Raw genomic sequence first — 14,388 nt, 5'->3', positions numbered from 1 at the left:
TATTTACATTATGAATTATAACAGTAGCAAAACTACAGTTATAAAGTAGCAATAAAATAATTTTATGGGTGGGGGTCACTACAACATGAGGAATTGTACTAAATGGTTGCAGCACTAGGAAGGTTGAGAACCACTGCTCTGGACGGTTTCTGTTCTAGAAACTGGCTGTTTGGCTAGACTGCCGTGGTTAGGAGAGTACTTACTGGGCACAGAGCTTCCATGAGGGTGAACTGTTCTGGAACTGAAAGTTGTCATCTTTGCTAATTACATACTGAACGCTACACTTTTTCTGGTCTTCTGAGACAGTTGTCTCACTCTGTAGCTCTGGGTAGCCTACAACTTGCTATGACAATCCAATGGCCTTTTTTTATTTTAAAGATTTAATTATGTATACAGTGCACCAGATCTTATTACAGATGGTTGTGAGCCACCATGTGGTTGGTAGAAATTGAACTCAGGTCCTCTGGAAGAACAGTCAGCCAGCCCTCTTAACCTCTGAGCCATCTCTTCAGCCCCCAGTGGCCTTTAATGTGTGGCAGCTATCCTGCTTTTGCCTCCTGTTTGCTGGATATATATATATATGGTATTTATTTATATATCTTATGTACTCTGTCTGCATGCCAGAAGAGGGCATTAGATCCCACTATAGAAATGGCTATGAACTGCCATCTGGTCCATGGGAATTAAACTCAGGACCTCTGGAAAAACAGCCAGTGTTCTTAACTCCTGAGCCATCTCTCAGCCTGAAATTTTTATTTTTTTAAATTTTATTTATTTATTTATTGTTTTTTTCGAGACAGGGTTTCTCTGTGGTTTTGGAGCCTGTCCTGGAACTAGCTCTTGTAAACCAGGCTGGTCTTGAACTCACAGAGATCTGCCTGCCTCTGCCTCCCAAGTGCTGGGATTAAAGGCATGCGCCACCACCGCCCGGCTATTTTTTTGAAATTTTTAATTTTCCTGGAGTTTCATTCTACTTCATTTGGCCATGGAAACTGCACACATGTAGGGGGTCAGAGGACAACTTGTGAGAGTCGGTACCAGGGTTCAAATTCACTCTGCTTGCTAAGCCATCATCTCTCCACCCCCCACCCGCCGACACACCTTAAAAAAATACATACTCCTACAGGGTGAATTTTGTAGTCATGATAGTACACATGCCTATATCCTAGTACTCAGGATGGTAAAGTAGGGGGATCAGAAGTTCCAGGCCACCATGGGCTATATAATGAGAGCCTATTATAAAACAAAAATTACTCTCACTGTATGAAGTTTGTTTAGCAACAGGGTCTCATCATATAGCCCTGGAACCAAGCTGTCTTAGTTAAGGTTTCTAATGCTGCCAAGAGACACTTTGACCATGACAACTCTTATATGGAAAACATTTCATTGGGGTGGCTTAGTTTCAGAGGTTCAGTCCATTATCGTGGTAGGGAGCGTGGCAGCATGCAGGCGGACTTGGTACTGGAGCTGAGAGTGCTACATGTCACAGGCAACAAAAAGTGTCACACTGAGGGAACTGGAAGCCCACCCCCAGTGACACACTTCCTCCAACAAGCCCCCCCTTCCTAATAGTGCCACTCCTTTTAGGGGCCATTTTCTTTCACACCACAGTCACTGTACCTAGCTGTCCCCGTTTTAACATCTATTCATCTGTCACATAGTCCCATCTCCTCCTGACTGGAACACAAACCTCAAGGGCTGTCCCAGCCCCTCCCTCTCTTCCGAGCCTCTTCCCAAGTCTACGGGTGGACATTTTAGGACAATGTCACACTTTAAACTCGACGCGTGAGTGGTGGGATAAGCAGAGGCACAGGATGAACATAAAAGAGAATCATTAGGCAGGCGTGCTGACACACGCCTTTATTCTGGCAGGCAGAGGCAGGTGGATCTCTCTGACTTCAAGGCTAGCCTACTCCACATTGAGTTACAAGCTGCAGATACATAGTGAGATTGTTTTAAAAAGATGCATTACATTCATTTCATTTTGGCTTTAAGTTGGGAATAATCAATAGGCAGGTAGATGTGATAAAGGTGACATGGGCTAAAAACTAGAGAGAGGCTTTCTACGGCCGTGGGAGGGAAAGGAACCAGAGGAAGAAACAGTGCTGCTTAAGGCTTCAGACACAGACGTCTGTGTGTTTCACGATGCTGGGCTTGTCTTCTCTGCTATCAGGTAAAGCACAGAATGACCAAAACCAAACAAACAAGGAGGACGCAGGACAAATGGGATGACTAGAACATTTGGGAAGAACCCAGACAGTTTCTCACAAAGAGTTCTCGGGTACAGCAAACCCCACCTAAGATGACATAACTAATCGTGCTTGGTGGGAGGAGGCTGACTTGGCGAGCTCTTCCACATCTTAGATACACACATTTACACTGCTATTTGATTCCACTTGGGGAACTACCCCTGTCGTCCATCAGGTGCATCCAAACAAGGAGCGAGGGCTCAGGCTCCACAGTGATTCTGAATTATAGAATGAAGTCCCAGGGTAAGCAGTCTCTGGTTACATGATGGTTAGGAGGTGTGTCTGAGTCTCTCCTGCAGAATATCCAGCACCAGTGCAGGTCAGGCCAGATGATTCTTCAGCCCTCTCCATGGCCAGCTGCCAACACGCAAGGCCTGGGCTACCTCTGCTGAACCAGAACTAATCGTCTGAACCAGGAGCTCATGGCGCCATCCACTCGCATCACCAAAGCTATGCCCAGGAGAAGTCCCACACTGCTCACAATGAAACCAGTGGCTTCAAAAATGAACCTGTGAAGAAAGATGGAGTATTTCAGGACACAGATAACAATAGGTCGAATACCTTTCTTAAGACGCAAAACCTTGTCGACTTAGGATAGCCATGGTTTCCTCAAAGTCTCTCCCTCCACACCACTTCTTCTCAAGCAAACCCACTTACTTTGGGGCAAACACCTTCCAGACCATGAGATGCCTTCGGAGGATGGAAGCTGCCAAGGCACAGGCTAGAATCTATAGGAAGAGAGGCGGGCAGTTACTTTGGAGGAAGCAAGGCAAAGGAGGAAAGCAGTGTATACCATTGGAAAACACCCTGGGTTGGAAGTTAGGAGACCCAGTTCTTTTTTTTTTGTTTGTTTGTTTTTTTTGTTTGTTTGTTTGTTTGTTTGTTTGTTTTTTCGAGACAGGGTTTCTCTGTGGCTTTGGAGCCTGTCCTGGAACTAGCTCTGTAGACCAGGCTGGTCTCGAACTCACAGAGATCCGCCTGTCTCTGCCTCCGAGTGCTGGGATTAAAGGCGTACGCCACCATCGCCTGGCTAGGAGACCCAGTGCTTGTCCTGGTTCAACTACTGATTCCTGTGAACTTGGACCAGTCACTTTGCACTGTCTGTAATGCTGACATTAGTGCTCTGCCTTCCAGCAGAGGGAGACATCAGTAACTCATCTCTGCCTTTGCATCAGTCTGGAAGAGAATCCTGGCCATACCCACGACTTTTCCATTATGTCTGACAGGCCACGAACAGGACCCAGATCTAGATACAGCAGAGAAGAGATGATCCAGGATTGGAATAACAAAGCCCAGGCCAGTACAAATCTGCCCTCTGAGGTCTGAATGAGCAATCACTTCACTGATCTGAACCTCCATCAGGGATCATTCCCCAAGGGATTTGAAACTAAGAAAAACTGTAAAGTGTGCACTGGGGCAAAGGTCATCAGCTCCCATGTCTCCCCTGCACCCACCTGAACTCCAAGGACAAAGAGGTACTTGAGGCCAAGCTGCATCAGGGCTGCATTGAAGTGATGTGGAGCATCCCGGAGGCGCATCTCCATCAGTGGCTCCTCTTCCTCCTCCTCAGGCCTGACTCTGCCCTCGGCTTCACTCCCTGAGAGCTGCTGCCTCTTCCTTGGCCCTTGACTCTCACACAGGAAGGGCCAGAGCAGGAGCAGTGGGCAACCTACTGCCTCCGGGAGGACAGACTGGCATCAAAGGAGGACCCTGGGACCAGCCCAGCCTGATCCCCAACCCTGAGATGGCTTGGGCTGCAGGGAGCTTAGGGCCAAGGGATTGCAATGAGCCAACAAAAACTGCATCCTCCCTTCCAGATTCAAAGTTTCCCTTTCTTTCCACAAATCTGGAGTCAACAGAAGTTAGGGAGAAAAGAAAAGAGGTACCTGCAAAGAGGATATGGGAGGCAAAGGTGTTTGCTCCCACCAGTAAAGCAGGCAACCAAGTAGAAGAGCCATGACCCTCTGGGAATCCCACGAACGCTGCATGCCAATGGATGGCTGAAAAGACAGGCTGGTGGCCAGTGGAGTAGAAGGTCTGGGTGGCCAGAAGGGCCCACGCTGAGACTGCTTGCCACAGCACAATAAAAGGACCTAGAAGAAAAGATGCGTTTCTTTACATCTCATCAATAGCCTTCTCTTCTGGGGCCATCCACTCCGAGTACTTGAGCTGTTGTACACAGTCACAAGCTATCCCAACCTTCCTTACAGTCAATATTGCTATTCTCATTGCCTCAGTGTTTCAAGTTATAGCACAAGACCATAGCGTTTGGATTCTTCTCTCTTCCTCACAAAGCGCTCACCATGCCATAATATATTCACAGTGCATCACGTTTGTAACTGAAGTGCATTTCTCTGAGAAGTGAGTTCTGAAACCCCTCTCTCCCCTCTGGGGTGAGGAGGGACGAGTATGGTGACAAGAGATAAGGGAGGACATCAGGAAGATCTTCCCAACTGCAGGGACGTGGGGTGGGACTGTGGGTCAAGGTGAGGAACACCTGCCTCAAAGCAAGATGGATCAGGGCTAAGGTTTGTATTTACCAGTGGTGGTGACTGATGTCCCAGCAGCAAGCAGATGCAGGAGAAGGAAGCTCTGCAGAAACAGGAGCAGGAACACGAGGCTGACACGCTCTGCATGCAACAGCAGAAGCGGGAAGGCCAAAAGGATGAGGGCTGTGACCATCGCAGCGGAGTAGACACTTCCCAGCTGGTACGCGGCTACAGTGACAGGACCCTGAGATTTGGTCCTCTCTAGCCGGCCCTGGAACTCTTCCTGCATGTGGCGGTAGATTTGTGGGACCACATAATCTAGGTCAGCCTGAGAAGTAGGGGGACCTGAGAAGGGAGTGAGGATAGTCCTGGTCCTTGAAGCACCAGCCCCAACCTTGACCAGCACCGTCACAGGCCTCCACAGCAGCAGCACGAGCCCTGAGGCAGCCAGTCCTACCACAGCCCGAGGCAGCACGTCTGACGCCCCAGCAACCAGGGCCCGGAGACGTGGTGGGGCTTCATCTGCCCCTGATGCCAACGCCCAGTAGGCAGCCGTGCCTAGTGCCATGAGGGGCAACCCCCAGCGCACGAAGAGCACAGGCGGCTCAGGACTCTTGAGATTACCATAGCGGCGAAGCCACAGGCGCACAACTACTAACAGAGTCACCAGTGCCCCCACGCAAGCTCCGTACCACAAATTCTTGGCTCGACCGCCCACCATAGATGCCAAAGGACTCAGCCAGGGAGAGGAGTGACAAGCAGGTGTCTCTTCAGGGCAGCGATGGAAAAGCCCAGCTAGCCTTGTACATAAAAGCAACCCAATTCCAAGCCTCAGGGCATATGTGCCACTGTGCCGTGGAGGGCCTGTTGGGGCAGAAGAGCCAAGGCGGGACATGGTAAGCAGTTTAGGTGGCAGTAGCTGGCCCTCCCAGTGAAGATGAGCAACCAGGAATAGGATGAGAGAGCCCAAAAGGAAGGGAGTAGCCCTGGCCTCAGCAACAACAAAACTATCAGAGAAGAAAGTGGCCCAGCGAATGAGCAGGAGCAAGAGAACAGGTCCAGGGACAGGGAGTAGGGGTACCAGGGGCCTACTGGACCCCCAGCTAACCCACACTTTCCACAGAAAAGGGAGGATTGACCCTGCTGCAGCTACAGCCCCTAGAACCACTGTATCCACCTTTGACCCTGCAGTTACCGCAAGTCCAGCATACAGTACGGCCCAAGTTAGGCCCCAGGCTACAGGTACTAGCAGTAGCGGGCGGAAGGGAAAGCCTGGGGATACTGCCAACTGGGATGCAAGCAGACAGAGAAAGCAGGCAGCAGCCAAGAGAGCAGCACCCCCTGCCATTCGGACCAGAGAGAAACGGGCCCAAGACTCGATGCATATGGCCCGAGCTCCCCGCAGGAACCGCTGCAACTCAGCGGTCAACGTCTTCAGCAACGTCTCAGCCTTCTGGGAGTCCTGCAGGAGCTGCTGGTAGCTAGCAGAGGCCTTGGAGAAGAGCTGCTGCAGCTGACGAAGCTCTTTAACCTGGAGATCCTGAGTAGCAGCTGCGTAAGTATGAAGAAATCGGGACACCTGGCAGGAAAGGTCAAACAAACAGGAATAGGTCAGGGAACAAAACTGGGACAGGGGTAAGGACGGGGGTAAGGATGGAGGTAAGGACGGAGGTAAGGATGGGGGTAAGGATGGAGGTAAGGACAGAGGTAAGGATGGGGGTAAGGACGGAGGTAAGGACAGAGGTAAGGACTAGGGTAAGGACGGAGGTAAGGACAGAGGTAAGGACTAGGGTAAGGACAGAGGTAAGGATGGGGTAAGGACGGAGGTAAGGATGGAGGTAAGGATGGGGGTAAGGACAGAGGTACTTGGAAACCTGGGGCCCAAACTCTATCCAGGATGTGAGAAGGGCGTGGCTATGTGATGGAGGCGAGGTGAGGATGGGAAGGACAATGGTGTGTTTCATCCTCATACTTAAGCACACACAAGTCTAGTCCTTTCACCTACCTGCTGGGCATTGATATAGAGAGCTGAGACTTGGGCCAGAGCAGAGGCCTGAGGATGGGAGTCATTGCCACCTGAGAACAGCTCAGTTATCACTTCTCCGATGTTCCCAAATGGGATGGGCAGGCCTAGCAGCAGTGCCAGTGTGGGCACAAGGCTGACTTGAGGAATAACCTCTGGCTCCTAGAAAGAAAGGACAGATATCGGGGGGTTCATCAGGCCTAGGTAAGAATGGTGGGAAAGAGAGTCTGGAGAGACGGTCCAGTGGGTGAGTGCGTTTGCTGCATAAACAGAAGGACCGGAGTTTGGGTCACAGAATCCATGTAGGAAACTGGGCATGACCATGTGTGTCTGTAACCTGGTGCCGTGGTGGGCAGACAGGATTTCTGGCCACCAGGAAGGTGGAGCATGCGAGAGCAGGATCCCCAATGTCCTTTGGCCTCTTTGCACACATGAGTCATACCAGCACACACATGTGCACATATGCCACATACATATCTCTCACACACACAAATAAATAAAAATAAATGAGAGTGGGGCCAGATCGTGGTTTGGGGAGCCTACGAAGACTGGGTCACAATATGGGGAGAGCAGAAGAGGGACAACCAGGCCTCACCTCCGGTGGGACAGTAGGGAAGAGGGGGGTGGGGCTGTACAGGAAGAGAGCAGCTGAGACCTCCAGCTCACTGTCCCCTCCATGGTCCCCATTCATGGTCATCCCATGGTCACCAGCTACCACCAGCAGTGTGTCATTCTCCAGACGTTCCAGAAGTTCCCTGAGGGCCAAGAAATGTGTCAGAGGGTAGGGAGAGATAAAGACTCTCCTCTGGGGCCCATTCAGCCCCACCATTGACTTCCATAACAGTCAAAAAGACATCTCTTCAGTCATAACTCTGTAGCCCAGAGCACAAGCCAAGTTATTCAAAATGGATGGTGCTCCTAAGTTTTGGGGAAAAGGCCTGTATAAAATAATTCAGAGCCAGAGCACAAAAGTGCATGCCTTTAAGCCCAGCACTTGGAAGCCAGAGGCAGGTGGATCTCCGTGAGTTTCAGTCCAGCCTGATCTGTTTTATACTGTTCCAGGTCAGAGCTATATAATGAGACCCTGTCTCAAAATACTTACACACACACACACACACACACACACACACATATATACACATACATACACACATACATACATACATGCAAACATACATTCATCCAGGAAAGAGGCTCCAAATAAGGTGTTTTTCCTCATAGTATTCTATGTCCTGAGATTCTCAAACATAAACCCACTCCACTCCCCCGGCCAATATCCCACACTCACTGGATCACCTGGTCCATCTGGCTAAGTTTCTTGGCCATTTCAGGGTGGTGAGGGCCATGCTTGTGACCACAATGATCCACGCCCAGGAAGTGAGCAATCAGCACGTCCCAGGCACCGCTGTCCACTGCGGAGGGGAGAACACTGAGCACAGGGCAGCAAGGCCCACTCCTCACCCGAGCCCAGCCTTGGCATTCCTGTATGCCCAGGGAGACAGCCACGCGCTCTGCCACAGCCAGCATCTATAGACTAAAAGCACCCTCTCGGACTTCCAGGGTTGGGAGGCCCCAAGCGCTCTCTCCCCATGCTCACTGGTAGGATAGAGATGTTCTAGGATGCCATTGTCCACTGTGTGTAGGTCTCTGACATTGAAGGAGGAGAAGAAGAACGCTTGGGAAAACGCTCCAGGGAAAAGGTCTTTCCAGGTATCATCTCCCATGAAAACAACACGCCTTCCTGTAGAGTCAAGAGGGGAATCAGAGCAGGGGAGAGCATGAGAGAAGATCTAAAAAGCCCATCAGAGAGCAGGTGCGATAGCTCAGTGGGTCAAAGTGCTTGCCACCAACTCTGACAACTTGAGTTCAAGACTCAGAACCCACATGGTGGAAGGAGAGGATCGACTTCTAAAGCTGACCTCTTATCTCCATGCGGACCATGGTATGTGCACTTGCACATAGAACGCTGTGTGTGTGTGTGTGTGTGTGCGTGTATATACACATATCCAATAGGAATGTCTTTCTTTTTGTTTTGTTTTGTTTTGTTTGAGACAGGGTTTCTCTGTAGCTTTGGAGCCTGTCCTGGAACTAGCTCTTGTAGACCAGGCTGGCCTTGAACTCACAGAGATCCGCCTTCCGCTGCCTTCCGAGTGCTGGGATTAAAGGCGTGTGCCACCACTGGCCGGCGTTCCAATAGGAATCCCAACCACACATCTCCAAGTATAGGAATTCATTCAGTATCACCTAAAATTTCCCATCAAGCTTTCTCTGACAACCACATTCCCCCTAAACCACATTCCACTCCTACAAAATGATCTGCTACTCCTTGGTCCCTAGGGTTTCTACTGACATGTGTGTATGTTTGCTTGCTTTGAGACAGGTCTCACTATACAGACCAGGCTAACCTGGAACTCAGAGATCCTCTTGCCTCTGCCTCCTGAGTGCTGGGATTAAAGGCATATGCATTATGTTCTGACCTATTTTTTTCCCCAAGCAGTCAGTGAACACCTCTATTCTTTTCTCCACATTTGTAAGCCAAGACTCCTGCCTTCTTTTCTTCCTTAATTGGGAGCGCCCAAGAGTTAAACATTTTGTATATATCAGAAGCTTCATCAAGGACAAAAAAAAAAAAATCTCTTGAGTTCTCCACAAGCAAGGTCCCATCTATTTCTACTCCTCAGTTTCCCTTCACCATGGTCAAACTTACAGCTGAGTACCCTAAGTCCTGGCTCCCCACCTGCTAAAGGCCAGTTACGCCTGGCTTCCAAAGAGGTACATACTGACCTGCACTGTTGAGCTGTTTAATGAGATTATCTTCCACTATAGCATGGCTGGCAAAGTTACTGCCAGCATCAATAAAGGTAGGCAGGGAACCAGTGGTGAGAGCTTTGAGACGCTGCATGGTGGTCGTGGGGGGATCCACCTGAGATCGGTATAGTCGGGCATGGTGGGGTTTATTCTCTAGGATCCTCTGCAAGGAGCCTAATTTTCCCAGAAAAGGCACGGAGACAGGACGTTCCCCAGGCACATGTGAGCGCTGAGGCTGGGCAAAGTCAAATCGCAGAGCGTCAATCAGCACCAACACAACCCTGGAGAACCGGGATGGCATCCAGCAGGCCCCAGATTTTCCTCGGCTCCCCCATGGTAGGGAACCAGGGCCGGGGGGCTCTTGGCAGCTGCTTTGGTTGGTGAGCTCCAAACGGGTGAGAAGGAAGCCACTTGTGAAGAGCGCAATGCCAGCGTAGAAAAGAAAACAGACCCAGGCTAAGAAGAGGAGCACGGAGACTTTCTGCATCCTGGTGGAGAAGAGGAAAGTTTTCATTGTGGTGCAAAGAAGGAGTGGATATTTGTCCCTCAAAACAATACCCAACAACAACCACTTACTGCAATAAACTTCAGGATATAAGCAACTCATAGCCAACTCATTCCAGCTGTTTTTACCAGTCATATCATCTGAGGGAGAGATGCAGAGACTCTGGATCTCAACCTGGAACCCACACTACACCTATTGCTTCGGGCTCCGGACGTGAGCATAAGAACCTGGGCATATACAACCAGGAGATCTAATGCTATTAAACCACAGTCCAGAAGCAAGACTATTCCAAACGGCTGGTAGATGGTTCTCTGTCAATTCATTTCAATGAATCCCTTCGGACTATCTCAACACTGCTAGGGTGGCAATGTTAAGCAGCCACACGGAAAACCGGATTGAGTAAACGGCGCCGCCTGGCGGGGGCGGAGGAGACGAGAGGGAGGAGTCACGCGCCGCTTCCGGGCGGCCAGGATCAACAGAAAACCGAGGACCGGCGTCCCCAGGAGCCCTGGTCTAGAGCCCGTTGAGCTAAGCTGGGCTCCAGGAGTCCCGGCGGCTCTGTCTCCTCCGGTGGAAACCCGGCCAACACGTGGGCATGCTCACTCCGGTGCCCGGCACCTCGGCAGCAAGCTGAGGCACCTGTCCTAGGGATGGCTGTGACAGAGGGTTCTCGGGAGACCTTGGCTCACCTGGATCCGCGCCCGGAAGTGCAGCGGCGGTGCCTGTAGCCTGACACCACAGAGGTGCGCACGTCGGACAGAGCGCCCTGCAGGAGATTCGTCGCCACCTGCCGGCCGGCTCCAGAGTGGAAGGCTGGCAAGTTTGATCGAAGTTCTAAGAGTTGGGAGAATTGGGAGGATGACCGGTGTGTACATAAACATGAAAAACAAATTCAGGGAACACTTTTTTTAAAAGTGTGAATGTGTTCACATTTATGTGAATGTGTTTTGTGTACCTGAATATATTAGTGTACCAAATGCATTTAGTGCTGCAATTGCTCTTAACCACTAACTAAGCCGTCTTTTGTTTATTTTTTTGAGTAAGGTCTATTCTATTATGTAGCTTTGGCTGTTGTGGAACTTATGTAGACCAGGCTGGCCTCGAACTCAGAGATCCGCTTGCCTCTGCCTATTTTTTGTTAGCACTTCTGGAGTCAAACTTGGTTAGCTAGACTATTCATATTGTCAAGCTCTGAGTTTAATTACCAGCCCCAACTTCAGTGAGCAAGGTGGAATAAAGATGGAGGATTATTCCACACACATACAGAAACATGGATACATGCACATGAGGCATGGAAAAGAAAGACCTTTTTCTCCTCTGTGTTTAGCTGATTCCAGTTGATAGCATTCATCACTGCTCTCAAAACTACTAGCTGGCCGGGCGGTGGTAGCACACCAAAAAACTGTTAGCTGAATCTTACCAGTTCCAAGAGACCCAAAGCCCTCTTCTGACCTCAAAGGCACCAGGCACACATATGGTACATATCCATACATGTGAGCAAAAACACTCATCATATTAAAAAATCTAATTAATAATAATCAAATAATGCAATTTAAAGATGAACAGTGGCCTCTAGACATTTCTCTAAAAAGGATACACATAGCCATCACACATGGAAAGATTCTTAACGTCATGAGCCATCTGGGAAGTGCTAGAAGTGGCATTTTAATTATCCTAATTCAGACTAGGGATGTATCTCAGCAGTAGAGTACTGGACTGGCATACACAAGTCTCTGGGTTCAGTCCCTAGCACACCAAAGAAAACAATAGCTGGAATGCTTGCTTGTAAGCCCAGGACTCCGGGAGGATTACCACATGTTCAAGGCCAGCCTGTGCCAACAGAGACCCGCAACACGGAGGAAGAAAGATGGTGACAAGTACTAGCAAGGATGTGCAGAAACTGGGGCCGTCACACAGGCGGAACTGCGAAATGGCACAGCAGCTTCTCAAAAGGTTTAGCTGATGTATTGCCCAGAAATTCCACGCCTACATAGATACCCAGGGGTGATGCTTAATAGTAACTGTCAACAGAACCTAAAGTCACCTGGGGAATGGGCTTCTGGACGCGCCTGTGGGGGTTATCTCGGTTATGTTAGCTGAGGTGGGGAGACACGTCCACCGTGGATGGCACCATTCCTTAGGCAGGGGACCCTGAACAGACTGAGAGTAGGCCAATAGTAAGCAGACATAACATTCATCGTTCTCTTCTGATTACAGAGGTAATGCGAACGCTACAAAAAAAAACTGCTTCAAATTTTTTTTTTTAGTTTATTTTTAGTTATATGTGTTTGTGTGTGAGTATGTGCCTCATGGAGGTTGGTGTGTCGGATTCTGATGGAGCTGGAGTTATGTAAGGCTGCAGTTCCCCTGCTGTGGGGGCTGGGAAATGAACTCTAGTCTTCTACAAGAGCCGTACGTGCTCTGAACTACTGAGCCGTCTCTCCTGTTCTCACTGCTGTGACTTTCGGGCCACGATGGACTGTGAACTGAAATTGTTTGCTAAATAACCTTTCTCCTTTAGATGTTTTTACCAGAGCACTTTATCACAGTGAGAAACAAAGAGAAACTAGAGAAACTACACACCAAGATAAAAATACATCTAAATAAAAACCTGTATGTGCCAGGTGGTGGTGAACAACTTTAATCCCAGCACTTAAGAGGCAGACAGGTGGATCTCTGTGAGCTTGAAGTCAGCCTGCTCTACAGAGCGAGTTCTAGGATAGCCAGGGCTACACAGAGAAACCCTGTCTCCAAAAACCAAAACACCTATATGTAAACACCCAAAGTAGCATCTATAATTACCAAAAGATCAAAACACAAATTTCCATTAGCGAATAAACAAAACCTGGCATGCGCATGCGGCAGTGTGCGTAGGAAGGGGTCTACGTTCTAAATGTGTGCTTACACAAACTCTAAGTATATTAAAATCCACTGGGTTTATTGGTTGATGGAAGATGTACAAAACCCTGGGTTAGATCTCCAGCACTCCATAACATCTGGTATAGTTACACACATCTGTAATCCTAGCACTTGAGAGGTAGAGGCTAGCTAGTTTGGGGCCAGCCTGCGACACACGAAACGCTGTCTCAAAAACAGTAAGCAGAGAGCTAACTAAAAGCCTAACATACATAAAATGGGTAAGTTGGCTGAACATGGCAGCACATACCTGTATTAGCACTTGAAAGCTGAAAGCAGGTATACCACAAGATCAGCCTGGACTACACAGAGGGCCTACCACCAGGAACAACAAAAAGGGCAATTTGTATATGTGAGTTGTATCTTGGCAGGAAAAACAACTCAATTTTCTTTTGGTTTCTTAGTAAATATGGGGCACTTTATCTACAGATTATCTACAGTCCTACAAATGTACTTCTTCCTTTCCCGTTAAATATATCCAGTTGCTACTTCTTGCTTCTGTTACCTGTCCCAGCCACAGCAGTTCCTTTCTCTTGTGTTTATAAGCCAGATGTGCTCTGCCTCTCAGCATTTACATACTGCTTTTTACACACTTCATTTCCAGATCACCAGATGGGTCTCTTTCCCTCCATATCTCAGCTACGATGTCATTTTCATTGGCGTTTCCTGGAACCCAAGCTAACTCACGTTAGTTCTTTCATCAGAGCACTATGACTTAAAGATGACTATGTGTGTGCGTGTGCCACGGTGTGCGTGTGGAGGTTAGAGAACACCGTTTGTGAAACTGGTTCTTCCAGCTTTTGCATGGTTCCAGGGATCCAACCAAGTCATTTGGCTTGCACAGCAAGAGGCTTTAGCCCCCTGGTAACCAGCCCTGTTTATGACTTTCTATCACTGTCTCCTTCCCTACCTGACTTTGTATTCCGGGGAAGCAGAGGCCACCTGGTTCAACTTTATTGCTGCTGCTTTTGAGACAGGGTCTCACTAAGTACTTCAATCTGGCCTTGAACTCACAATCCTGCTGGGATTTTAGGTATGTATTGCTTTAAACCCTAGTTGGTATCTTAACATTCTACTTGGTACACGGTAGAGATTAAAGGGTTTTGAACGAACGAGATGCACCCTCAGTCCTTCAAGACCGCTGAAGTACCATTCTGCCTAGGTAGTCCTCTTTCCCCATGTTTACCCAAACACCTGCACCACTCAGCAGGAAGGGAGGGAACAACTCTCCAGCTCACAGTTCAGTAGACACAAGCTTTAATCCCTCTCCGGTGTAGGATGATTTCATGTCCTGTGAAGTTCATTCTTGAGGAGAATCAGCTCCCCAGACCTGCCTGGGCTGAAGGGTGGGAGTGGTCATCCAAAGAAAGCATGAGTGATTTTTCTAACTTCATTCCC

At 49.0% G+C, this 14,388-nt stretch overlaps 1 protein-coding gene across 3 annotated transcripts; it reads right to left on the bottom strand.

Annotated features, from left to right (window-relative positions):
• Nucleotides 1-1,831: 1,831 nt before the first annotated feature.
• Pigo (phosphatidylinositol glycan anchor biosynthesis class O) lies at nt 1,832-14,254 on the bottom strand. Of its 3 annotated transcripts, none has more exons than XM_050155959.1 (11): nt 10,146-14,254; nt 9,546-10,057; nt 8,359-8,502; nt 8,050-8,173; nt 7,357-7,516; nt 6,744-6,923; nt 4,790-6,317; nt 4,136-4,342; nt 3,704-3,921; nt 2,907-2,977; nt 1,832-2,758 (listed from the first exon to the last, which is right to left on the bottom strand). In XM_050155959.1, the coding sequence occupies exons 2-11, from the start codon at nt 10,054-10,056 to the stop codon at nt 2,629-2,631; spliced, it is 3,273 nt and encodes a 1,090-aa protein (XP_050011916.1). In that variant the 5' UTR covers nt 10,057; nt 10,146-14,254; the 3' UTR covers nt 1,832-2,628. The 3 variants fall into 3 exon arrangements, with proteins under 3 accessions (XP_050011916.1, XP_050011917.1, XP_050011918.1); XM_050155960.1 differs by having other exon boundaries at nt 10,764-14,254; XM_050155961.1 differs by lacking the exons at nt 1,832-2,758; nt 2,907-2,977 and having other exon boundaries at nt 3,744-3,925.
• Between the last annotated feature and the right edge of the window lie 134 nt (nt 14,255-14,388).

This window comes from Alexandromys fortis, unplaced genomic scaffold (assembly GCF_014885135.2).
Source record: "Alexandromys fortis isolate MF-2015 unplaced genomic scaffold, M_Fortis_MF-2015_v1.1 scaffold_92, whole genome shotgun sequence".
NCBI classification, from domain to species: domain Eukaryota; kingdom Metazoa; phylum Chordata; class Mammalia; order Rodentia; family Cricetidae; genus Alexandromys; species Alexandromys fortis.
This window is presented reverse-complemented; position numbering and strand designations above follow the sequence as displayed.